The 26,206-nt window shown below is 39.0% G+C and overlaps 1 protein-coding gene across 3 annotated transcripts in view; it reads right to left on the bottom strand.

The window, feature by feature from the left end:
- Positions 1–26,206, bottom strand: part of FAM172A (family with sequence similarity 172, member A) — a 509,928-nt gene that overhangs the window by 133,589 nt on the left and 350,133 nt on the right. For all 3 annotated transcript variants that reach the window (XM_011989449.1, XM_011989450.1, XM_011989452.1), the window contains one exon: positions 22,257–22,341. In XM_011989449.1, the coding sequence (XP_011844839.1) occupies positions 22,257–22,341 (85 nt within the window). The remainder of the gene's footprint in view (positions 1–22,256; positions 22,342–26,206) is intronic.

Raw genomic sequence — 26,206 nt, 5'->3', positions numbered from 1 at the left:
TTAAGAATATAAATTATTTCACTTAATTCTCAATATAACCCAATGCGATGATACTAGTCTTACCCCATTTTACAGACAGCGTGATTGTGAATATTTATCTGGCCATTAACTGTCCACATTTTTGGGAGAATACAAATTTCCCACAGTAATGATAAATCCAAAGATCTTCCTGGTAAATGCTGACACACTACTATTAAAGAGTTTGAAATGACAAGTGACATATACTTGTCTATAATATCTAGAGTAAAAAGTCACATTTTCATGACAGTATGGAAGGAAGGTAGATACTTTCAGAAGATGCACTAACACTTCAATAACATTAGAGTGTCATTTAAAAAAAGGGTGTTGGTGAACTAAGAATTACTCTTGGATTCTAAAAGAGCTCAGAAGCCCTTTATTTCCCCTACTCCCAACCCCACCATCCATTTCAATGATCATTCTCTGACTAGAAGCAGAGAATCTTTGCAGTAAACACAAGACTTCTTTCTAGGAGACTGCGCGCTCCTTGAGGGCAGAAGTCATGTCTAACACTCTTTGTACCCTTGGAGCCTAGACTGGTGCCTAATACAGATTAGGTGTTCAATATATCTTTGTGGAATTCAAGAATAAATATTTACAGTTAGTTTCTTGCCTCAAGAGAATCAAGAATAACTCAAATTAGGGGTAAGACATGAAATTAGGCTCTAATTTTTGGGGGAAGAATTGAAGATGATTAACTAATTGGTAAAATAATTAAATTTGGATTATCTAAAAATTCAAGCCTTGCTACTTATGCTGATTTTTATATGCTTGATATTGTTTTTGAAGAAAAGCAAAAACAAATAACTCTGAGTGATTACTCCTTCATAAGAAAAATATGGCAAAAATCTAAACTACAGTGATTATGGAAGACTATACTTGTCACTGTAATATTCAAACTGAGTACCTCTAATTTAACATACAGCAGCTTTCCTACATATTGGTTATATTTAATCACTCATATCTGTGGCCTTAAATTAACAATGTCTTATTTTATTTTTGAGATGAGGTCTCATTCTGTTGCCCAGATTGGAGTGCAGTGGCACACTCATGGCTCACTGCAGGCTCAACCGATCTGCCCATCTTAGCCTTCCAAGTAGCTGGGACCACAGGCATGCTCCACCAGGTCCAGCTAATTTATTTATTTATTTTTTTGTAGAGATGGGGTCTCACTATGTTGCCCAGGCTGGTCTCAAATTCCTGGCCTCAAGCTATCTGCACCTTTGCTTCCCAAAGTGCTAGGATAACAGGCATGAGCCATCATATACAGCCAACATGTCTTATTTTAAATTTAATCACCTTCCATCTGGAAACTGAGGAGAAATTTAGCTACTATTTCATATAAATTAATATTGACAGAAGACTAAATTTCTTTGAAGAGAATTTTTAAAAAGTAAATAAAAGTAAAACATCTGAAAATTTTTACATTACTTTCTTCAAACTTCTGAAATATTAGCTAATAACAAAAGCATCTTCATACCAATTTTTAGATTATCAATAACTTTTTAACTCAGGGTCTCCTTAAAAAGTCTCATTTATAGAAGTCATTGCTACAAAAAGTTTAAGAAGTTTAAGGGTGTATGTTTTTTTGCCCCAACTTTTTTAACAAGTCACTTCTATAGCACTTCAGAAATTAAGAAATTATATAACACAACTGAATTCTGTCAAGGATTGTGGCATGCAGTTATGCAAAACATCCATAAACTAGCTGGTATAAAATGTTTTCATTTATTGGTACAATATATTAAATAATTAGGGTCAGATATGTATGACTGAAGGGGATATTAACAGACACTATGGACAGAAATGCTAGCACAAGGTCTCAAAGAATATTTAGACGTCAAATATCAGTTAAATTAATTTTTGCACCTACATAATGAAGTCATTAATCCAAACAAATTATCTCTCAAAATTTATCATTAAATAGAACTATTTTCCTTTGGAAAAAGACTATATTTTAAGAAACATGAAAAAGTAAAAACTTTAAAAAAAAGTATACTCCTGCTTTTAAAGTGCTGATAATCAACTCTGAACATCTTGAGATTTTATAAATAAAGAATATTTGGCCTATGTATAGTGCCTAATGTTCACTTTCAAAGTTCGTTTTAGTACCAAAGAATATGCATTTTAGATGTTCCAAATCACCTCTAGAAATCAATGCAGTTTTCTTTGAAGATGTATGTTTTGGGAATATTCTGGTCAGCAGACAGATTTATCACTGGTGACTTGCTGTCAATTTGTCTATGACAAGACAGAGCAGGCTGAGAGAGTGTACATGGGGGCACACAGAATGTGTAGGCGAGAGCAGACAGTGAGCCTTGTGGCTTGAGGGAGACACAGAGCCCACGTCAAAGGGAAGTGAAGGGCAAGTGAACCCAGGTAAACCACAGTCAGGCAGGGGAAGACAGAAACATGTGGGCTGGGGGGTATGTGATTCCATGGGCTAGAAGAACAGTCTTAAGGTCGGGGAGACTGGAAGCCACGAAGACATGGCATAGAGGCTAAGCCAGATGAGAAAAACACCCAGAGTCAATAAACAGACATAGAGAGACCCATCAAGGGTAGTGACCCAGACAGAGCTAACGGGGGCAAGTGAAGCAAAGACAGCCACAGGAAGGGAGATCAAGACTTAACATATGATAAAAGGGATGAAAATGTCTGTCTTAGGTACCACTGGCTCCTGACTTATTTTTTCCAGCAATTATGCACAGAGCATTAAAAGCCATGAAGATATTCCTATGGGGGCAGTAAAAGGAACAGTGTTTCCATATTAACTCAAAATTTATAATTTTAAGTACAAATACAAATTCTTATTATTCAGTTATTTATCTAAAAACATTTCAAAAACAATTAGTTAAATTTTTTTTATCTTTAAAGAGAAGAGTTAGCTCAGGAAAAGGAGAGTTGCCACCTTTACTGCCAAATTCTTCGAAGGATTTTTCACAAATTGGTTCAGAAAGCTGTAAAAAACATGATGGCTATTTTTAATTTTTTTAAAGTGAGATTTTTGGAGTGAGACTACTTATATTCACTGGAATTACTGGAAAACTGAAAGAGTCAAAATCACAGGATAATATTGGACTTGATGAAATATATATAATCAGGGCAAATGATTATATATACTAGTGATCTATATAAATGAAGATTTTATATTTAGATAGGTTATCTTAATTGATTCTTTAATTAATAACTTTCTGAGAGTTCCTGATTCCAACTATTTATTATGAATGATAAACTGAAAACACAGAGTTCCTGGTGGTCAACTTTTACAATACTTATCCCCTTACATTAACTAATAATTATAAGGTAGTATACAACAATGAATAGAGGAACTGATAACTAAAAGCTACAAGGTTAACTCTACAGTAATAAAAACTGTCTGAAAAGTGTTATTTAGTTCATGAAAACATCACTTAAAGGATTAGAATATCTTCTGACTGCAAAGAGGAATGCTATACTTCTTGAGTAGTACACATACTCAAAGGTAGTACAGTAATTCATATATGCTAATATGCCTTGAATTTTAAGATATGTTTACAAGGCAAAGTATAGATTTCCAATTACCTAATTAATTTGAGCTGTGTCTAAAAACATATTAGACAACACAACTTGTCTACACATTCTGAGTGACATCACATTCTAGAGGCAATTACTGTTGATTTTTCATTGCTATCTTTAGAAGGAAATGATTATTCACTAACAAAGAAGAGATATAACTCCTTAATGTCATTTCCTCAAGAGGTATTTTCAGCAATAACGTGAAGTGACTATTTAGCAAATATTCAGTAAGTTCAGTCAGTATAAACAGTCAACCTGGACTATTTAAGCAAATAAAAATTAGGGTTACATTAGCAGGTTGTCTACAATTCAAATTCACCTTGTAACGGTTAACTTTCCACTTCATGTTCTGATGAGAAAATGGGGCTTAGTAGTTAGGTACATATGATCAATGGTCCCCCTCTTTACTTCCAAATCCAAGAAACGCCCATCTAATAGAGGAACTTGTTTAATTCTTAACCCAGAAGACATCTACTATGCTTGGTTGTTTTCCTTTTCCTTTCTTCTTCTTTTTAAAATACATTTGCTGTATTCTGTTATCTTTCTAATTTTGAAGTGCCTAGATTTATATCAAGTGTTCTAGGAAAGCTAAAATAACAGAGAAATGCCTGTCTAAGCTATAGTATGGGCAAGGAATAATGTGATGGTTATAAGTTCTGGGAGAAAATATGCTGACAGGTATCAGGCGTTTAGACAATATAGTTTTAGTGAATCTAGGTTCAGGTCTCTCCTCAAGAGCATGCAGAAAAATGACACGTTAAGGTACAGCCTTCCATCCTGTGTGCCTGGTACAAAGTGGCCAAAGGCATGTCAAGATCCCCTCACCATTCAGGTCAGACAGGAGGGATGTAGGGTAGCAAAACTGTTGATCTACCTCTGGATATAAGTAACCTTGTCTGTGATGCCTAGAGCACTGTACAAATAGTATACTTTCCTATAGCCACTTTAGGAATAGTGGAATAATAATAATTTGCCAGTAACTCTGCTTTATGGTAACTATAAATCTTAAAGGACTGGTAAAACAAGTCTCAAAATTCATACCCTCTCTTCTAGTCTTCCCTTCCTGCTTTATATTTTCTCCTACATGGAGCTTACATTCTAGTAGGGGAGACAGACAATAAACTTCTGACATCCTATATACTTTTCTTACTTATCTTGATAACTGATAGTTTCCCTTACTAGAATGTAAGCTCTGTGTTGGAACTTCACCTATTGCAATTCACTGTTGTATCCCTGGTACCTGGAGCAATGTCTTGTACACAATGACTACTCACTGAATTAATGCATGAAAACTGAATGGGCATACTCAAAGGCACTCAGGGAGCACATCTGGAGGGGGGCTGAAAGTATGTAAGCCTTAGCAGCAACACTTTTCCAAACACAGCCCCAGGTAGAATCAACCTAGCAAATAGTGTCCTGTCAGTCATGTGCCAGCCAAAGCAAACTGTGCCAACTTGTAAGAAGTCAGAATATATCAATGTTCTACAAGCTTGTCTGTTTTCAAACATTTATATTTTCCTTTCTTTTCACCCTGATAGAATGCCCCGTCATACACAGTCAAAAATTAAATTGACTATTTTGGGGAAGCAGCACATCACAGAAGATCATTTCTAATATTATCTAACTGCTATCCCAATGTCTCTTTCAGCTTTATTGCTTCCATATTTCTATGTCCTATGAATATTTTCCCTTCAAGTATTAATTTTCCTTTTAATTTCTTCACTATATTTTCTATCATCTTTCTGTGGCCCTGATTTCTGTATAATATTTTGTGACCCTTATCAATGTCTCAGAGAACATAGGAAAGCCTAAATAAATAAGTTATTTGTTCTGTATAAATAGAAATAGAAACAGGAAAATGAAAGTATTTCTGCAAATGCCTTTTCAGTCCTATAGAATTAGAATAATCAGTAATAGTTTTAAATTATAGTCTTAAATTCTAAAATGCCTAATGGGAATATACAGTACCATGTGGAATTTTTCAGTGTCTTCCTTCTGATGAACTCAAAATGTCCCTCCAGAAAATATACAAATTGTCCCCATTTTTATACAAGATAAGTGAGGCAGATATTTACTGTTGCCACTTTATAATAAATAATTAAAATATGGACTATAAAATAAATATAGATCCTATGAACTGATTACACCATTCTCTGAATAACAGTGTCCTTAACTGGCCAATTTTACAAGTAGAAAACACCATAAATAGAGTGAGAATTGGTCTTTAGAGGAGGTAAGATCATCATGGCTGATGGGAGGCAGGACTGGATTGCAGCTCTGGATAGAGTAGCATGCCGAGGCTTGCATTATGAATTTCTAGCTCCAGATTGACTGCAAGAACAAACCAGCAATACTGAGAGGACGCAGACATAGCGGGCTGCTCCTGCAGGACCTGGGAGACACCCCAAATACTGAGTGCCCCAACTGCAGAAGTGGGAAAGGGAGAGCCTCCACTCCCAAACATACACCCCCATTGGAGAAACTGAAGGTCTGTTTGCTGGAGAAGTTTCCAACCTTACCTGGAGCTGGGTCAATCTGGAGAGTCAAGCGAAATACAGGGTTAGAGGAAGCAGCAGAAAGGCTCTGGGAATTTGCTGGGTCCCCCAGCAGGCCATTCCTGCCTGGCACCAGAGGAGCAGGGGATAAAATTTCACAGGGAGAAGGAAATCTCTAGCTGAACTTTGTAACAATTTGAACAGGGTGAGAAGCCTCCTGGCCAGAACTCGGGGGGAGGGTACAAATCCGGTGTAAAGACTCTATAGGCGAAAACCAAGCCCTTTTCTTTTGCAGCTGGGAGGCGAGTAGCCTGGGGCAAGTTTTCGAGCATGTCTTGCCCTCCGCCTGGACACAGACTCAGGTCTGTTGTTGGGGGCACGGTGGGAGTGAGACCAGCCCTTCAGTTTGTGTGGGAGCTGGGTGAGGCCTGTGACTGCCGGCTTTCCCCCACTTCCCTGACAACCTGCATGACTCAGCAGAGGCAGCCATAATCCCTCTAGGTACACAACTCCAGTGACCTGGGAATCTCACTCCCATGCCCCAGGGCAGCTACAGCAAGACCCGCCCAAGAAGAGTCTCAGCTCAGACATGCCTAGCCCTGCCCCCATATGATGGTCCTTCCTTAACCACCTGGGTAGCTGAAGGCAAAGGACATATAATCTTGGGCGTTCTAGGGCCCTGCCCACTGGTGGTCCCTCTGGACGCTACTGAGAGGTGACAATGTGCTGGCAGCCCTTGCTCTCTCTCAGCGCCTCCTCCGCGTCTGCTCTGGCCACGCTTGAGGAGCCCTTCAGTCTGCCGCTGCACTGTGGGAGTCCCTCACTGGGCTGACCGAAGCGGGAGCTGGGAACTGGGGCTGCAGGAGGCGCTGGCGGGCCAGTGCCAGTTCCGGGTGGGCGTGGGCTCGGCGGGCCCAGCACTCAGAGCGACTGGCCAGCATGGGCACTGAGGGGCTTAGCACCCGGGCCAGCAGCTGCAGAGGTTGCACCGGGTCCCCCAGCACTGCCGGCTCGCCCGCACCGTGCTCGAATTCTTGGCTGGCCTCAGCCAGGTCCCCCCCCCCCCCGCAGGGCTCGGGACCTGCAGCCCGCAATGCCTGAGCCCCCATGCGATGGGCTCCCACGCACCACAAACCTCCCTGACAGGTGCCGCCCCCTGCTCTGTGGCGCCCGGTACCATTGACGGCCCAAGGGCTGAGGAGTGCAGGCAAGCAGCGTGGGACTGGCGGGCAGTTCCGCCTGCGGCCTTGGTGGGGGATCCATTAGGGGAAGCCAGCTGGGCTCCTGAGTCAGGTGGAGACTTGGAGAACTTTCATGTCTAGTTGGAGGATTGTATATGCACCAATCAGCACTCTGACTAGCTTGGGGTTGGTGGATGCACCAGTCAGCATCTGTATCTAGCTAATCTGGTGGGGACTTGGAGAACCTTTATGTCTAGCTAAAGGATTGTAAATACACCAATCAGCACTCTGTGTCTAGCTCAAGGTTTGTAAACGCACCAATCAGCACCCTGTGTCTAGCTCAAGGTTTATAAACGCACCAATCAGTGCTCTGTGTCTAGTTAATCTGGTGAGGACTTGGAGAACTTTTATGTCTAGCTAGAGGATTGTAAAGGCACCAGTCAGCACTCTGTCAAAACGGACCAATCAGCGCTCTGTAAAATGGACCAATCAGCTCTCTGTGAAATGGACCAATCAGCAGGATGTGGGTGGGGCCAGATAAGGGACTAAAAGCACGCTGCCCCAGCCAGCAGTGGCAACCTGGGTCCCCTTCCACACTGTGGAAGCTTTGTTCTTTCGCTCTTTGCAATAAATCTTGCTGCTGCTCACTCTTTGGGTCTGCACTGCCTTTATGAGCTGTAACACTCACTGCGAAGGTCTGCAGCTTCACTCCTGAGGCCAGCGAGACCTCAAACCCACTAGGCGGAATGAACAACTCCAGATGGGAGGAACGAACAACTCCAGACCACCTTAAGAGCTGTAACACTCACGGCGAAGGTCTGCAGCTTCACTCCCGAAGCCAGCGAGACCACGAACCCAGCAGAAGGAAGAAACTCCGAACATGTCCAAACATCAGAAGGAACAAACTCCAAACACACCATCTTTAAGAACTGCAACACCAGCCAGGCGCGGTGGCTCAAGCCTGTAATCCCAGCACTTGGAAGGCCGAGACGGGCGGATCACGAGGTCAGGAGATTGGCTAACACAGTGAAACCCCGTCTCTACTAAAAAATACAAAAAACTAGCCGGGCGAGGTGGCGGGTGCCTGTAGTCCCAGCTACTCGGGAGGCTGAGGCAGGAGAATGGCATAAACTCGGGAGGCGGAGCTTGCAGTGAGCTGAGATCCGGCCACTGCACCCCAGCCTGGGCGACAGAGCAAGACTCCGTCTCAAAAAAAAAAAAAAACCAAAAAAACTGTAACACCACGGAAGTTCACGGCTTCATTCTCGAAGTCAGTGAGACCAAGAACCCACCAATTCCGGACACACTCTGCAGTTGATGTTCTCTGGAAAGTGCCACTGCCTGGCAGGAGGCCAACCAGCACAAAAATAAAGCATCAAACCACCAAAGCTAAGAACCCTCACAGAGTCCACTGCACACCACTGCCACCTCCAATTGAACAGGCATTGGTATCCACGGCTGAGAATCCAACAGACAGCTCACATCACAGGACTCTGTACAGACAACCCCCCAGTACCAGCCCGGAACGGGGTAGACTCGCTGGGTGGCTAGACCCAGCAGAGAGACAACAATCACTGCAGTTCAGCTCACAGGAAGCCACATCCATAGGAAAAGAGGGAGAGTACTACATCAAGGGAACACCCCGTGGGACACAAGAATCTAAATGACAGCCTTCAGCCGTAGACCTTCCCTTGGACAGAGCCTACCCAAAAGGGAAGGAACCAGAAAATCAACTCTGGTAATATGACAAAACAAGGCTCATCAACACCCCCCCCCCCAAAAAAAAATCACACTAGTTCACCAGCAGTGGATCCAAACCAAGAAGAAATCCCTGATTTACCTGAAAAAGAATTCAGGAGGTTAGTTATTAAGCTAATCAGGGAGGCACTGGAGAAAGGCGAAGTCCAATGCAAGGAAATACAAAAAATGATAGAAGAAGTGAAGGGAGAAATATCAGGAAATAGCTTAAAGAAAGAACAATCAAAAATTCAGGAAATTTTGGGACACACTTTGAGAAATGTGAAATGCTCTGGAAAGTCTCAGTGATAGAATTGAACAAGTAGAAGAAAGAAATTCAGAGCTCAAAGATGAGGTCTTCGAATTAACCCAATCCAACAAAGACAAAGAAAAAAAAACAAGAAAATATGAACAAAGCCTCCAAGAAGTCTGGGATTATGGTAAACGACCAAGCCTGAGAATAATTGGTGTTCCTGAGGAAGAAGAGAATTCAAAAAGCTTAGAGAACATATTTGGGGGAATAATCGAGGAAAACTTGCCCAGCCTTGCTAGAGACCTAGATATCCAAATACAAGATGCACAAAGAACACCTTGGAAATCCATCACAAAAAAGATCTTCACCTAGGCACATTGTCATCAGGTTATCCAAAGTTAAGATGAAGGAAAGAATCTTAAGAGCTGTAAGACAGAAGCACCAGGTAACCTATAAACAAAAACCTATCAGATTAACAGCAGATTTCTCAGCAGAAACCCTACGAGCCAGAAGAGATCGGGGGCACTATCTTCAGTCTCCTCAAACAAAACAATTATCAGCCAAGAATTTTGTATACAGTGAAACTAAGCATCACATGTAAAAGATACAATCTTTTTCAGACAATTATGAGAGGATCTGCCATTACCCAGGTACCTCTACAAGAACTGCTAAAAGAGCTCTAAATCTTGAAACAAGTCCTGGAAACACATCAAAACAGAACCTCTTTAAAGCTTAAATCACACAGGACCTAAAAAACAAAAATATAAGTTAAAAAGCAAAATCAAAAAACAAAAAAAACCAAAGTACACAAGCAACAAAGAGCAGGAGGAATGCAATGGTACCACACATTTCAATACTAACATTGAAAGTAAATGACCTAAATGCTCCACTTAAAAAATACAGAACCTCAGAATGGATAAGAACTCATCAACCAACCATCTGCTGCCTTCTGGAGACCCACCTAACACATAAGGACTCATATAAACTTAAGTAAAGGGGTAGAAAATGGCATTTCATGCAAATTGACACCAAAAGCAAGCAGAGGTAGCTATTCTTACATCAGACAAAACAAACTTTAAAGCAACAGCAGTTAAAAGAGACAAAGAGGGACATTATATAATGGTAAACGGCCTTGTCCAACAGGAAACTATCACAATCCTAAACATATATGCATCTAACATTGGAGTTCCAAAATTTACAAAACAATTACTAATAGACCTAAGAAATGAGATAGACAGCAATACAAAAAAAGTAGGGAACTTCAATACTCCACTGACAGCACTAGACAGGTCATCATGACAGAAAGTCACCAAATAAACAATGGATTTAAACTATACCTTGGAACAAATGGACTTATCAGATATATACAGAACATTTCATCCAACAATCGCAGAATACACATTCCATTCAACAGCGCATGGAACTTTCTCTAAGATAGACCTTATGGATAGGCCATAAAACGAGCCTCAATAAATTTAAGAAAGAAATTATATCAAGCACTCTCTCAGACCACAGTGGAATAAAACTGAAAATCAACTCCAAAAGGAACCTTCAAAACCATGTAAATACATGGAAATTAAATAACCTGTTCCTGAATGAGCATTGGGTCAAAAACAAAATCAAGATGGAAATTAAAAAATTCTTTGAACTGAACGACAATAATGACACAACGTAACCAAAATCTCTGGGATACAGCAAAGGCAGTGCTAGGAGGAAAGTTTATAGCCCTAAACACCTACATCAAAAAGGCTGAAGCGTAAAAACTGACATTCTAAGGTCACACGTCAAGGAACTAGAGAAACAAGAACAAACCAAATCCAACCCCAGCAGAAGAAAGGAAATAACCAAGATCAGAGCAGAATTAAATGAAACCGAAACAAAGGAAAACGATACAAAAAATAAATGAAACAAAAAGCTGATCGTTTGAAAAGATAAATAAGATTTACAGACCATTGATAAGATTAACCAAGAAAAGAAGAGAGAAAATCCAGATAACCTCACTAAGAAACACAGGCGACATTACAACAGACACCACTGAAATACAGAAGATCATTCAAGGCTACTATGAACACCTTTATGCACATAAACTAGGAAACCTAGAAGAGATAGAAAAATTCCTGGAAAAATACAACGCTCCTAGCTTAAATCAGGAAGAATTAGATACCTTGAACAGACCAATAACAAGCAGCAGGATTTAAATGGTAATAAAAAATTACCAATAAAGAAAGTCCAGGCCCAGACAGATTCACAGCAGAATTCTACCAGACATTCAAAGAAGAATTTGTACCAATCCTTTTGACACTATTCCATAAAATAGAGAAAGAAGGAACCCTCCCTAATTCATTCTATGAAGCCAGCATCATCCCAATACCAAAACCAGGAAAACGACATAACCAAAAAAGAAAACTACAGACAAATATTCTTGATGAACATAGATGCTAAAATCTTTAACAAAATACTAGCTAACCAAATCTAATAACATATCAAAAAGAGTATCCACCATGATCAAGTGAGTTTCATGCCAGGGATGCAGGGATGGTTTAACAGATGCAAGTCAATAAATGTGATACACCACATAAACAGAATTAAAAACAAAAATCACATGATCATCTCAACAGATGCAGAAATAGCATTCGACAAAATCCAGCATAACTTTATGATTAAAACTCTCAGCAAAATTGGCATACAAGGGACATACCTTAATGTAATAAAAGCCATCTATGACAAAGCCACAGCCAACATAATACTGAATGGAGAAAAGTGTAAAGCATTCCCTCAGAGAACTGGAACAAGACAAAGATGTCCACTCTCATGACTCCTCTTCAACATAGTACTGGAAGTCCTAGCCAGAGCAATCAGACAAGAGAAAGAAATAAAGGACTTCCAAATCGGTAAAGAGGAAGTCAAACTCTCACTGTTTGCTAACAATGATCATTTACCTTGAAAACCCTAAAGAGTTCTCCAGAAAGCTCCTAGAACTGATGAAAGAATTCGGCAAAGTTTCTGGACAAAAGATGAATGTACACAAATCGGTAGCTCTTCTATACACCAACAAGCGACCAAGCGGAGAATCAAACCAAGAACTCAACACCTTTTACAATAGCTGCAAACAAAACAAAACAAAACAAAACAACTTAGGAATATACCTAACCAAGGAGTCAGAAGACCTCCACAAGAAAAACTTCAAAACACTGCTGAAAGAAATCATACATGACAAAAACCAATGAAAACACATCCCATGCTCATGGATGGGTAGAATCAACATTGTGAAAACTGACCATACTGCCAAAAGCAATCTACAAATTCAAAGTAATCTCCATCAAAATGCCACCATCATTCTTCACAGAATTAGAAAAAACAAGTCTAAAATTCATATGGAACCAAAAAAGAGCCTGCATAGTCAAAGCAAGATGAAGCAAAAAGAACAAATCTGGAGGAATCTCCCTAATTTCAAACTATACAACAAGGTTACAGTCACCAAAACAGTGGTACTAGCATAAAAATGGGCACATAGATCAATGCAACAGAATAGAGAACCCAGAAATAAACTCAAATACTTACAGCCAACTGATCTTTGACAAAGCAAACAAAAACATAAAGTGAGGAAAGGACATCCTTTTCAACAAATAGTGCTGGGATAATTGGCTAGCCACATGTACGAGAATACAACTGGATCCTCATCTCTCACCTTATACAAAAGTCAACTTAAGATGGATTAAGGACTTAAACTTAAGACCTGATACTGTAAAAATTCTAGAAGGTAACATTGGAAAACCCCTTCTAGACATTGGCTTAGACAAGGATTTCATGACCAAGAACCTAAAAGCAAATGCAATAAAAGCAAAGATAAATAGCTGGGACTCAATTAAACTAAGGCGCTTTTGTACGGCAAAAGGAACAGTCAGCAGAGTAAACAGATAATCCACAGAGTGGGATAAAATCTTCACAATCTATACGTCTGACAAAGGACTAATATCTAGAATAAACACAAACAAATCAGTAAGGAAAAAAGAATCCCATCAACAAGGGGGCTAAGGACATGAATAGACAACTCTCGAAAGAAGATATACAAATGGCCAACAAATATATGAAAAAATGCTCAACATCACTAATTATCAGGGAAATGCAAATCAAAACCAAAATGCATTATCACCTTACTCCTGCAAGAATGGCCATAATAAAAAAATTAAAAAACAGTAGATGTTAGCATGGATGCAGTGATCAGGGAGAACTTCTACACTGCTGGTGGTAATGTATAGCCGCTATGGAAAACAGTGTGGGAGTTCCTTAAAGAACTAAAAGTAGAACTACCATTTGATCCAGCAATCCTACTCCTGGGTATCTACCCAGAGGAAAAGAAGTCATTACACAAAAAAGATACTTGCACATGCATGTTTAAGTAGCACAATTCACAACTGCAAAATCGTGGAACCAACCCAAATGCCCATCAATCAATGAGTAGATAAAGAAACTGTGGTGTGTGTGTGTGTATTCCATTCCACACAATGGAATACTACTCAGCCATAAAAAGGAATGAATTAACAGCATTTGCAGTGACCTGGATAAGACTGGAGACTATTATTCCAACTGAGGTAACTCAGGAATGGAAAACCAAATATCATATATTCTCACTGATATGTGCGGGCTAAGCTATGAGGATGCAACGGCATAAGAATGATATAATGGACTTTGGGGGAAGAGTGGGAATGGGGCAAGGGATAAAAGACTACAAATATGGTGCAGTGTATACGGCTTGGGTGATAGGTGTACCAAATCTCACTAATCACCACTAAAGAACTTGCTCATGTAACTAAATACTACCCGTACCCCAATAACCTATGGAGGAAAAAAAAACGAGAATTGGTCTTTAGAAGCCAACCACAACAAAAAGAAAACAGATAAAATTTTAGTGGAGATGAGGTCTTGCTATGTCACTCAGGCTGGTATCGAACTCCTGGCCTCAAATGATCCTTGAGCTTTGGTCTCCCAAAATGCTGAGAGTACAGGCATGAGTCACTGTGCTTGGCCTTCCCTACCTGTTAATAATGAACAACAAGGCCAACTTGGGCACCAGTGTGAGACCATGGCTCTACTAAAATAAAACTAAAAAAAAAAGAAAAATAGAAACAATATAACTATGCTGAACATACAGTGATATTTTCAGTAACAATTTAAAATTTTTATCTGGTTTTAAATTACATATAAACAGGTAACACTCATAAAATGAAATTATTATGACCAATATATACTTTTTTGGTAATGGGAAGCAAATCTAGTTATAAAGGAAAAACTACAGTATTAAATAAGTGTGTATGTTTATAGGCAATTTCACTGCTCTCACTGTGAAACTTTTAGTCAAAAGATCAAAGCATATTATAACAAGAAAAAAAACTTTACAATTTAGCAAGGTGGAAAAAAAAACTTCATTAAACTGAATATACAGCCTGAAGATCCGTTACTAATTTGTGGTCAGTACACATGTTGAAATCTTCAAATAATATTAATATTTTAAATTACATATAACAGAAATTATTGATCAGAGAAATTTGGGTGTTTCAAAGCTACTTCATCAACCTTTGGTTGTTTCTGTTTGAATTTTCTGCCATCACCTCAATCAATTAACGTTGAACAATTAATCTTGTTCAACATTTTTTATGGACTCTGAGGGAAAGCACTAAGTCAGGCTGAAGAAATGGTAAGTTTTTATAAGTAGGTATAGGAAATGATAGGGGTGCTGGTCCTAACTCTCTTCTTATTTGATGCAACCTAATGTTGATGCCAGCTTCTAAAGGAAGAACCTTTTTGCTAGCATAGGCCCCGAAAGCAATTCATTCTCTTTTAAAATTATGGAGAACAAGATGGTCATGATGAGCTCTTGTTCACTGCTATGTCTCCAGCTTCCAGAACAGTGCCTGGAACACAGTAAGTGTCAATAAATACTTTAGAGATAAATGGATATGTGCTAGGGAATGTATGTACAATCTCCTTCTGATTTAGGCCAAATTTGTTAGAATGAAACCCCACAGGGAATGAAAAGTTACATTTAGTAGCAAGTTCCGTCCTAAGGAAAAAAAATGGTCAGAGGAAAGCTGAACAATAAAGGTGACTTAGTAAAAGGTAAGTATGATAAAGAAATTTAATATCTTCTTTCTGATAAATTATACAGCAAAGTATAATCAGTAGGGGAGCAAGGGTAGGAACAAATTGTCTTCAATGAGCATTTTAGTGCATCTTTAGATATAGATGCTCTTAAACCCTAAGTTATCAGGGCTAAGATGAGCCTTACAAGGCTTTAGTCTCGAAAAAAGGTTTAAAGTTGTTTCTACTTAGGCTATGCAACCACCTGAGTTTAAGTTTAAGCCTGTTGCATTAATTATCTACTGCTGTGGAACAAATAACCCCAAAATTTGGCAGTTTAAAACAATATACATTTATCATCTCACAGTTTTTGTGGGTCAGAAATCTGAACACAGCTGAGTGATACTAGCTCAGGGTTTCTCACAAGACTACCATCAAGGTGTTGGGCTGGGGTTGTAGTCATCTCAAAGAGCTCAACTCGGGGAGAATTTTCTTCCAAGGTCACTCACATGGCTGTTGGTGGACCTCAGGTCCTCCCTGGCTTTTGGCCCGATATACCAGTTCCTTGCCATGTAGGCCTCTCCACAGGGCAGCTTACAACCTGGCAGCTGATTTCCATCACAGTGAGCAAGCTAGAGGACAAGAGAGAGCCTGAGGGCTGCCATCATTCACTGCTCTTACCATGTTCCCCATTATCCTTAAGCAGCAGGCTTGAGGATAAAGCTGAAATGACCTTTTGAAGACTCATCTGTGACTGCTAGGTGACAACACCTTGTGTGGTTGGACAATATCCTCCAAATACGGACTTTTCTCTAAATCAGCATTTAATTTAGGTTGCTATTTGCCCCAAATCTGGGAATAAAGGCATAGATATGGGACTGCCTTCTTTTCCCACTATCCTTAGTGATCCCACTATACTTAGTGAAGTAGAGCTCTTGCTTCCCATGCCCATTACTTCAGATTCTGCTGGTCTAAAGGTCTTAGTTCCAAAAAGGAGAAATGTTTCCATTAGGTGATATAATAATAATTCCTTTGAACTGGAAGTTGAGACTGCAATCTTGCCACTTTGGTCTCCTTATGCCCCTGAATCAACAGGACACGGACGTACTGGATAGGAGCACTATACTGGATGGGTGATAAATCCGGATTTCCAAAGGAAAATGTAGTTGCTACTACACAATGGGTAATAAGTAATATCTCTGCAATGCAGGAAATGCTCCAGAGTACCTGTAAGTAGTTTCTGTAATTACAGTCAATAGCATACTATGATCACCTAATTCAGGCAGGACTGCTAATGGCCAAAACTCTTCGAGAATGAAGGTGTGGATCATTTCACCAGGCAAAGAATCTTGACCAACTAAAGTGCTTGCTGAGAACAAAGCACACCTCATTTTACTGTGCTTCAGTTTACTGCACTTCACAGATACTGATTTTTTTTAACCAATTCAAGTTTTCTGGCAACACTGCATCAGGCAAGTCTATCGGAGCCATTTTTCCAACAGCATGTGCTCACTTCGTGTCTCCCTGTGCTAATAAACTTTTCCATTATTATCATGTGTTATGGTAATCTGTGATTAGTGATGGATTTCCTTCCTTCTTTCCTTCCTTCTCTCCTCCTCCTCCTTCTTCTTCTTTTACAGACGGGGTCTTGCTCTGTCTTCCAAGGTGGGGTACAGTAGTACAATCATAGCTCATTGGCTCACCGTAGCTTTGAACTCTTAGGCCCACGTGATCCTCTTGCCTCAGCCTCCTGAGTAGCTGGGACTGTAGGTGTGCACTACCATACTTGGCTATTTTTAAAATTTTTTTTTGTAGAGATAAGGTCTTGCTTTGTAGCCTGGGCTGGTATCAAACTCCTGGCTCTGAACAATCCTCTTACCTTGGCTTCCCAAAGTACTGGGATTACAAGTAAGAGCCACCACACTCAGCCTTGATCAGTCATCTTTGATGTTACTACTGTAATTGTTTTGAGGTGCCACCAACTGCACCCATAGAAGACAGTGAACATAACGATAAAGGTGTTCTGACTGCACCACCAACTGAGCAGTTCTCCTGTCCCTATCCCTCTCCTGGGGCCCCCCTGTTCCTTGAAACACAACAATTTTGAAATGAGGCCAATGAATAACTCTCCGATGGCCTTTAAGAATTCAGGTGAAAGGAAGAGTTGCATATCTCTCACTTTAAATCAAAAGCTAAAAATGATTCCGTTTAGGATGACATGCATGTCAAAAGCCAAGAGGGGCTGAAATTTAGGCCTCTTGCACTAAACAGTTAGCCAAGTAGTGAATGCAAAGGAAAAATTCTTGAGGAAATTAAAAGTGCTACTCTAGCGAACACATGAATGATAAGAAAGCTAAACAGCTTTATTGCTGATCTGGAGAAACTTTGAGTGGTCTGGTTAGGATATCAAACCAGCAACAACATTCCCTTAAGCCAAATCCTAATCCAGAGCAAGGTCCTAATTCTCTTCAATTCTATGAAGGCTGAGAGGAAGATGCAGAAGAAAAGCTGGAAGCTAGCAGAGGTTGGTTCATGAGATTTAAGGAAGGAAGGAAGCCATCTCTGTAACATAAAAGTGCAAGGTGATACAGCAAGTGCTGATGTATAAGCTGCAGCAAGTTATCCAGAAGATCTAGCTGAGACTATTGATGAGTGTAGCTACACAAAATGACAAATTTTCAATGTAGACAAAACAGCTTCCCACTGGAAGAAGATTATGGCCATCTAGGACTTTCATAGCTAGAGAGGAGAAGTCAATGCTTGGCTTCAAAGCTTCAAGGGACAGGCTGACTCTCTTGTTAGGGGATAATGAAACTGATGATATAAATTGAAGCCAATGCTCATTTACCATTCCAAAAATCCTAGGGCCCTTAAGAATTACGCTAAATTGGTTGGGTGCAGGGGCTCATGCCTGTAATCCCAGCACTTTGCGAGGCCGAGGTGGGTAGATCACCTGAAGTCAGGAGTTCAAGACCAGCCTGCCCAACATGGTGAAACCCTGTCTCTACTAAAGATACAAAAAATTAGCAGGGCATGGTGACGGGTGCCTGTAATCCTACCTACTCGGGAGGCTGAGGCAGGAGAATCACTTGAACCCAGGTGGCGGCAGTGAGCCAAGAGAGGCGAGAAAATCACTTGAATCCAGGAGGCAGCACTGAGCCAAGACTGTGCCACTGCACTTCAGCCTGAGTGACAAGAGCAAAACACCATCTCACAAAAAAAAAAAAAAAAAAAAAGAAAAGAATTATGCTAAGTCTTCTGTGCCTATGCTCTATAAGTGGCACAACAAAGCCTGGATGACAGCACATCTGTTTATAGCATGGTTCACTGAATATTTTACGCCTGCCATTAAGACCTACTACTCAGAAAAGATTCCTTTCAAAATATTACTGCTCCTTGGCAACACACCTGGTCATCCAAGAGCTCTGATGATGAACAAGGAGATTCATGTTGTTTTCATGACTGCTAACACAACACCCATTCTGTAGCCCATGTAACAAAAAGCAATTTCAACTCTTAAGTCTCATTATTTAAGATACACATTTTGTAAGGCTATGGATGCCAGAGACAGTGATTCCTCTGATGAATCTGGGGCAAAGTTACTTGAAATCCTTCTGGAAAGGATTTACTATTTTAGGTGTCATTAAATATTTGCTTTATTGCAGTTGTGTGGAATGGGTCTCACAATATCTTTGAGGTATATCTGTACTGAATGGGTAACAGAAAAAGGTAGTTATAAATACCAGCTATAAGTATATAAGTTATAAATACTTATATATATAACTTACATATAAGTTATAAATACCAGTTATAAGTATATACCAACATAACTGGTTACAAAAACAAAGCATGTAGTAGTACTTATTTTGATATGAATAGTTTTGTATATACATATAAGTTAAATATTTCTGTTTTCATGTTCTCTCTTATTCCTTTATCATCTAATATAACACATTGTCAAAAGTAATTAACTTTTATTTCTCAGTATTTAAATTACAGGGTACCAAGGGTGAGAAGAATGAATATCAGCAAAGGACAATAAAGGGATTCTGTTCCCTCTTCTAGGAAAGGGATTAGTGTGTTTTTGCTTGTAGTGTGTTTTCGATTGTACATTTAAATGGCTGTATGATATTTGGTGGAAGCATGACTTTCTTAATATTAACATCATTATTTGGACAATAAGTCTATTTTGAGGAGATGTACATCAGTGCCAACTTGGCAAGAGGTGGACTGTGGTGGCTTTTGAATGTGTCAGTTTGGTTAGGTTGAACTACATTTCCCAGAATTCCTTTCCTGTCTGTTTCTGGTTAGGATGGCACATAAGGGAGATTTTTTTGTGGAAAATTTGGAGGGGTAAAGTGAAGCAGCAGCCATTTCTAGTTCACACATCTTGTCACTTATCTGCTGGCTTGCCTTGTGGTGTGAGGCAATAGCTAGGACTGCATCTGCTCCACCTTCCCGTGAATTCTCCTTCAGCAGCTCTGACTCCTGGAGTAGGTGCAGGTGTTTAGATCCATGACAAAGGGCACAGGGTTTCTACAAGACATCCACAGAAGCAACAAGACAGAAGCAACAAGAACTGATATGGGCCAGGTGTGGTGGCTCATGCCTGTAATCTCAGCACTTTGAGAGGCCAAGGTGGGAGGACTGCTTGAGCTCAGGAGTTCAAGACCAGCCTGGGCAACATAGTGAGACCTCGTCTCTACTGAAAATCAAAAAAATTAGTTGAGCATGGCAGTGTGTATCTGTAGTCCTACCTACTTGGGAGGCTGAGGTGGGAGGATCACTTGAGCCCTGGAGATCAAGGCTGCAGTGAGCTAAGATCACACCACTGCACTGTAGTCTGGGTGATAAAGTGAGACTCTGGAAAAACAAACACACATACACACAAACAAACAAACAAACAAACAAACAAACCTGATGTGGGTTTAAGCTTACCTTCCTGAACTCCAGCTCTCGCTTATGGGTTCTAGCTCATTGTTGTCTCTGCCACTTCACATTCATCTTCCCTTACCAACTGCCTGCTCTGTGAACTCAAGCTCCTCCATCAGATATAAGGTCAACATCCTTACAGAGATTGCTCAACCAGCCTCAGGTAAAGTCCCAGTGACAAATCCGTTCCTATATGCAGTTTGTCTTCATTATGTGTGGATTCTAAACTTACAAATTCACCTACTCACTAAAATTTATTTGTAACTCCAAAATCCATACTCATGGCATTTTTGCCGTTATTTGCAAAATGCACATATGCAGAATGGTGAAAAATTTGAGTCATTCATTCTTAATTAAGGCTGAACAAGGTCATGCCCTGCCTTCTTGTTTCAGTTCTTACATTGTGAACACGTATCCTTTTTATAGACTATTTAGTGCCACAGTTTTCTATTTTTGTGCCTTTTTTTGGTTTCACTGTTTACAATAGCCCCCAAATGTAGTGCTAAGTGCTGTGTAGTGTTGCTAAGCACAAGAAGGCTGTGTTATGCCTTATGGAGAAAATATGTGTTAGGTAAGCTTCATCGAGGCCTGAGTTACACTGCTGCTGGCCATGAGCTCAATGTTAATGAATCAACAGTATATATTAAATAAGGTGTCATTAAACAAAAACACACATAAACAAGTTTACATATTGATTGGTTGACAAAAATGTGACCAGAAGCTCACAGGAACCTGGCCTTGTATTTCATCTAGGAGCTATGATTATTTGCTAATTCAGTGTTTTTAGTGACTTCGCATTATATAACTAGCATAAATAATGAAAATTGATTGTATGATATTTAAGAACACACACATATATACATATGTGCATAAGTATGTGTGTGTATATGTCTATCTCTATGTGTATGTATAGTAGCATATACATCTTCTAGTGGTTCTGTCTCTGTGGTTGAACCCTGGCTTATAGACTTATAAAATTCAGCTATAATGATAGTGAAACTCAGTTGAAGTTTAGGTATTAATGATAGTGACGTTTAATTGTAACAGTAGTTCTATACCTAGAATCTGAACTATTCTCCAAATTATTTTCTTCAAATATGTACACATATTTTCAACTTTAAGTACTCAGTGATTAGCTATCACTTACGATTGTTAACATAAAGTAGTTTGTGTTCCAAACTTTTACCCATTCTCCAGCACCCATGGCCAGAGCAAACCCATTTCTGCTATCAGTTATAACAAGATGCCACTGCTCACTTGGTTGAGAACAGTGAAAGTTGAAACCAGAAAGCTTACAAATGTCATTCTCTCTTCTTATCTAGTGACTCCAATACAAAGACTTTAGGCTGGTAATCAATGCTATCCTTAAACTTCCTAGAGTCCAACTGCTCCTGACGTGCTCACCTCTTCACCTCTTCCCTTTCAATAGGCAGTCCAGTCTTGCCTTTGTTCCCTGTGAACATCTTCAGATCCATTCCTGCTGTTGCTCCTTAAATTGCTCTGTCTCCTTTGCATAGGATGCTATCTTGCATGTTTTCCCACAGTCCAGAGTCTGTCTGTCTAACACAAGAAGCAACTAAACTCTTTACATGAAATATTTTTTTCTAAAGTCTCTAGGACACACAACATCATTGCCTGCCTGTCATATCATTGAGTTGGAACTCAGAGACACATATCCTATGAAAGATCCTGTATGTCTGCCCAATCCTTGTTGTTTAGGTATCCATGTATGTATGTCTTATCTCTCTAAGTTTCAACAGCAGTTGTCTATACTACTCTTGAATTGTTTCACCTATTCATCTTACCGAGTTTGTTGGTAAGCATTTTAAGTTGCTTAACAAATATGTGATAGAGGATTCTACCCATGCATAATATTACCAATAATTCATCCAACAACTCAAAGACAAAAACAAACTAATTCACAAAATAGAATTCTACATTTCATTAGCATATTTTTCACCTTGATAAACAACAGCAATCATATATCTCTTATCAAACACATACCTGCTGAGACTCGGGGGCAATCAGGTAGCATGGACTCCACTGATGTGTCTAATGGTTCTGAGCTAGAGACCCAATTACAACAGTTCTGCAACGTAATAGAGACAATATTGTTGAAATTCAATTTAAGCCAAGACCAAATGCTGAGGGAGAGATTAATTTATCCTATGAAATCAACCACTAGACTGTATTCAATTTATTTTTCAATACACTTAACATTTTTTTCTTACGTAAACAGTCAGTAATTATTCATAATTAACATGACTGTGAAAAAGGTTTTTTTGTTTGTTTTACAATTCAGCAAATCATCTGTGCTGATATTAAGATGACATGTAAGGGCAGGGCATGGTGGCTTGCGCCTATAATCCCAGCACTTTGGGGGGAGGTCGAGGCGGGCAGATCACTTGGGGTCAGGAGTTCGAGACCAGCCTGGCCAACATGGTGAAACTCCTTCTGTACTAAAAATACAAAAATTAGCTGGGCGTGGTGGCGCATGCCTGTAGTCCCAGCTACTTGGGAGGCTGAGGCAGGAGAATGGCTTGAACCCAGGAGGCAAAGGTTGCAGTGAGCTGAAATCACTCTATTGCACTCCAGCCCGGGTGCCAGAGGGAGACCCCGTCTCAAAAAATAAATAAAATAAGATGACAGGTAACCTTCCATGAACCATGATGCAATATATTTCCAAGTGAAGTTTAGATGGCCAAGCAGTAAACAAATAAAGGTATTATAATTAAGGGAAAATAAAAGAAGTATCCATTTTTAACTTTTAGATTAAAATAAATATTAATATGAACACAAGAAAGAATAGCCAATTTTTAAACTATATTCTTTGCGTAATACCAGAATAAATGAATTTTGTATTTACTCCTCAAAATCTGACCCATATAAAAATACTATTTTTTAATTTTTACTTTTACCTGCTTTAATGAAGGCTGTATCAAAATAGTTATAAAGAATCACCATCTGGTGAGTTGTAGCTGTGTGTCTATGGACACAAAGCCTCCAATATTAAAAATTAGGTAATTTTTAATAGTAACGATGTAAGGTAATGATTTACAATTCAGAGAAATAAAATAATCTATATTCCTTCTATACATTTTAAGTCTGTATTTGAAGTCTGGCTAAAAATATGTGATTATCATCACATGGTTTTTAAAACATTTCTCAACACACAGACACATACACACTCACACACACACACACAATGAATTTCCAGACAGATTTTTTTTTAAAGAAATCATCCCATCAATCATTTTGGAAAAATCGGTGATTGCTATTTTGGTAAACAAGCATGTATTGTGTATTTTTAGATGCTTGCTGCCCTGGTTGTGCACCATGGAATCCGTCCTCACTGTGGAAAGATCCTTGACTGGTAGATCAAGTGTCTTATTGTATTTCCTTAATTCATTCTGTCTGGAAGAAGATGTCAGCTGTGTTGCAGTGAGGAGAGAATTTCAAAGGCCCCAGTCCCCACCAATAAAGGCCGAGGAATGGCTTTTGAATAGATTTGTCAAGGCAACCCTACTGTTCTGGGACCAGGGAGAGCAGGAATAACATAAAGGAAGGGTTGCTGTATGAGATTAGAAAGTGAAGTTCACAAAGCATGGCAGATTTTTGTAAGAAACAGTAGATCAATGAAACTATTGAACTGTGTAGGAAAAAAACATGAAAACAAACATAACATGTAGTAATGTTCTTAAATGCTTTCTCTCTTTTTACATTTAAAATAGATAAAATATTAGTATTTTTCATGCATTACAAAAGCTTGGTGGTTTAAAATGGATACATATTCTATAATGTGCTCTCCTAATCTTAATTAGCAGTTGAATGCAAAACTACACAATGTAAGGGTAGAAATTATAAAAGGAATAGGGTTTTAGAAGATATTTCATACATTTGAAATAAGTAAAATTAATATTACCATTGATATAACACCACATCAGAGAGTTCTAGATAATGCAGAAGATTAGCACACAATTAGCCAGCTTTTATATACAATGTGACACTTGCTTGTAAGAAATAAGTATTCTCCAAAGCAGTGTCAAGATATGTAAATGGATGATTTGTTTTATCATTCATCACAGCCCCTAATAAATTCAAAAATCATGACTTCTATAGGTACTAAAAATAGGCTCCCAATGATACAGGGAGATAGCTTCAATGAAGAATGACTTTCTCTTTCTCTCTCTCTTTTTTTTAAACAATTCCGTCTTTTCAATGACAGCAATTAGCACTACCGACAGACAGGCAGCGATTAGGTACTGTATGTATTTTAATTATTATTCATCCAACTAGTACCTCCAAATCTGATGAAAGTCAGCTATTAACCAGGTGATATGTCGGTCTTCCTACTGTTCACCTACACTTCACATACGTAAAGCTACGTCTTATAGGATTTTCTAGTATTTACAAGTGATGGCACATTACAATATGCAGACGATTAATCATTTTCTAAATTGTTACCTTAAAAAGCTGAACAACATGAACTTTTGTCCAGTTTGCTCAGATCACCTTTAATTCAAACACTTAAAGCAAAATATAGGTTAACATTTTATGTTTGTGAAATTTCAGTTTTTATCTGGCCACGTGTTTAAGGCTTTGATCTCTCATAAAAACTGGACAGAAGTTGAACACCCTATAGTTAAAGTGAGTATGTCCAAAAGTTCTCTGCAATGACAAAGTACCTGTGTACAACTACACAGATTTGATATGGCCATTTCAGAGTGTGTGTGTGTATGTGTGTGTGTGTGTGTGTGTGTGCAGGGGCATGTGGCATTTTTACCCCATTGGGAAAATTATGTAGAAAAAAGGGCAAAACAAGTTAAATGTTTGTTATATGATAGAGTATAATGAAATAAAATAACATAAACATATGCAAAGAAAGACATGCAGTTATATCTAAATTCAATTTGTCTGAAATTTTATTTTATCAAATCTAACTCCCTATTCTGAAATGTGTTACTATAGTTTAGAAGTCAAGTCTCTTTCGATGTTTTTCTAATACTTACGTATCCCTTTTTTCAATGCCTCACTTTGTCCCTATTCCAATTTTTAGTTGAGATGAACACTACCAAAGTGTTACAGGCAGCAACGCAGGCAGCCCACTAGGAAAGCCCTACCTAAATTCAAAACATGCTGGAGAGGGTTAGCAGCCCCTGACATTTATTCTCAGGTCCCCTGAATAGGCAACAAGGTATGCTGAACTCAAGGTATCAATAGTGCCATGCTTGAGACTCAGATGCAGCCTCCCCTAGTTCCAACAAACAAGCATAGAGAAAGAAGTCCTTGGCCAGGGCAGGCAGATAGGGACAGACTACATGACTAATGTTTCTCTGGATCTGAAGGAAAAAGAGAAAAATAGGTAATGTAGAAAGTATTTCTTTAAGCTAAGTGTTATCAGTTTAAACATTTTTTTTTTACCCTAAAATGATGATCCTATAGATTTTTGTGGTTGTAAATTTTCCTTTTTGTAATATCCAAAATTTGGGGCGCTATCGATATGGATTAGAAATGCCTACAGGCCACAGTGCTGAGTGATTCCCTTTGACATTTGAACCAAGGTCAACAATATTTCAGAGTAGGTTTGAAATAATTTTTTTAAATAAAAAGATTACAATTTAGTATATTATATTTAAAGAGAAAAGTAGGTAGTAGCTATTCCTGTGCAAGGTGTTTGGAGGTATTTGGAGATGCTTACTGCCTTGGTTGAAGCCAGATTTTTATGCATTTTTATTGCATATGTCTGAATTGTAAATCACCATTGCTTTAAAGGTTGATTTTTTAATGTGAAACGTTTTGTGTCCTCGGACAAATACAACTATGGTTCACTAGGTCAAGTTTCTAAGGCCCTACACTCAGAGTTGAATGGTGATGGAAAGGGTTTACAACTATTACATAGAATCGTACATCTGGTGTGGCTGGAGAATTTCAGAGGCCAGGGGAATGTTGGGAAA

The sequence above is a fragment of the Mandrillus leucophaeus genome, unplaced genomic scaffold, assembly GCF_000951045.1.
Source record: "Mandrillus leucophaeus isolate KB7577 unplaced genomic scaffold, Mleu.le_1.0 Scaffold353, whole genome shotgun sequence".
NCBI classification, from domain to species: Eukaryota; Metazoa; Chordata; class Mammalia; order Primates; family Cercopithecidae; genus Mandrillus; species Mandrillus leucophaeus.
The sequence above is the reverse complement of the archived record's forward strand: the minus strand, read 5'-3'. Positions and strand labels throughout refer to the sequence as shown.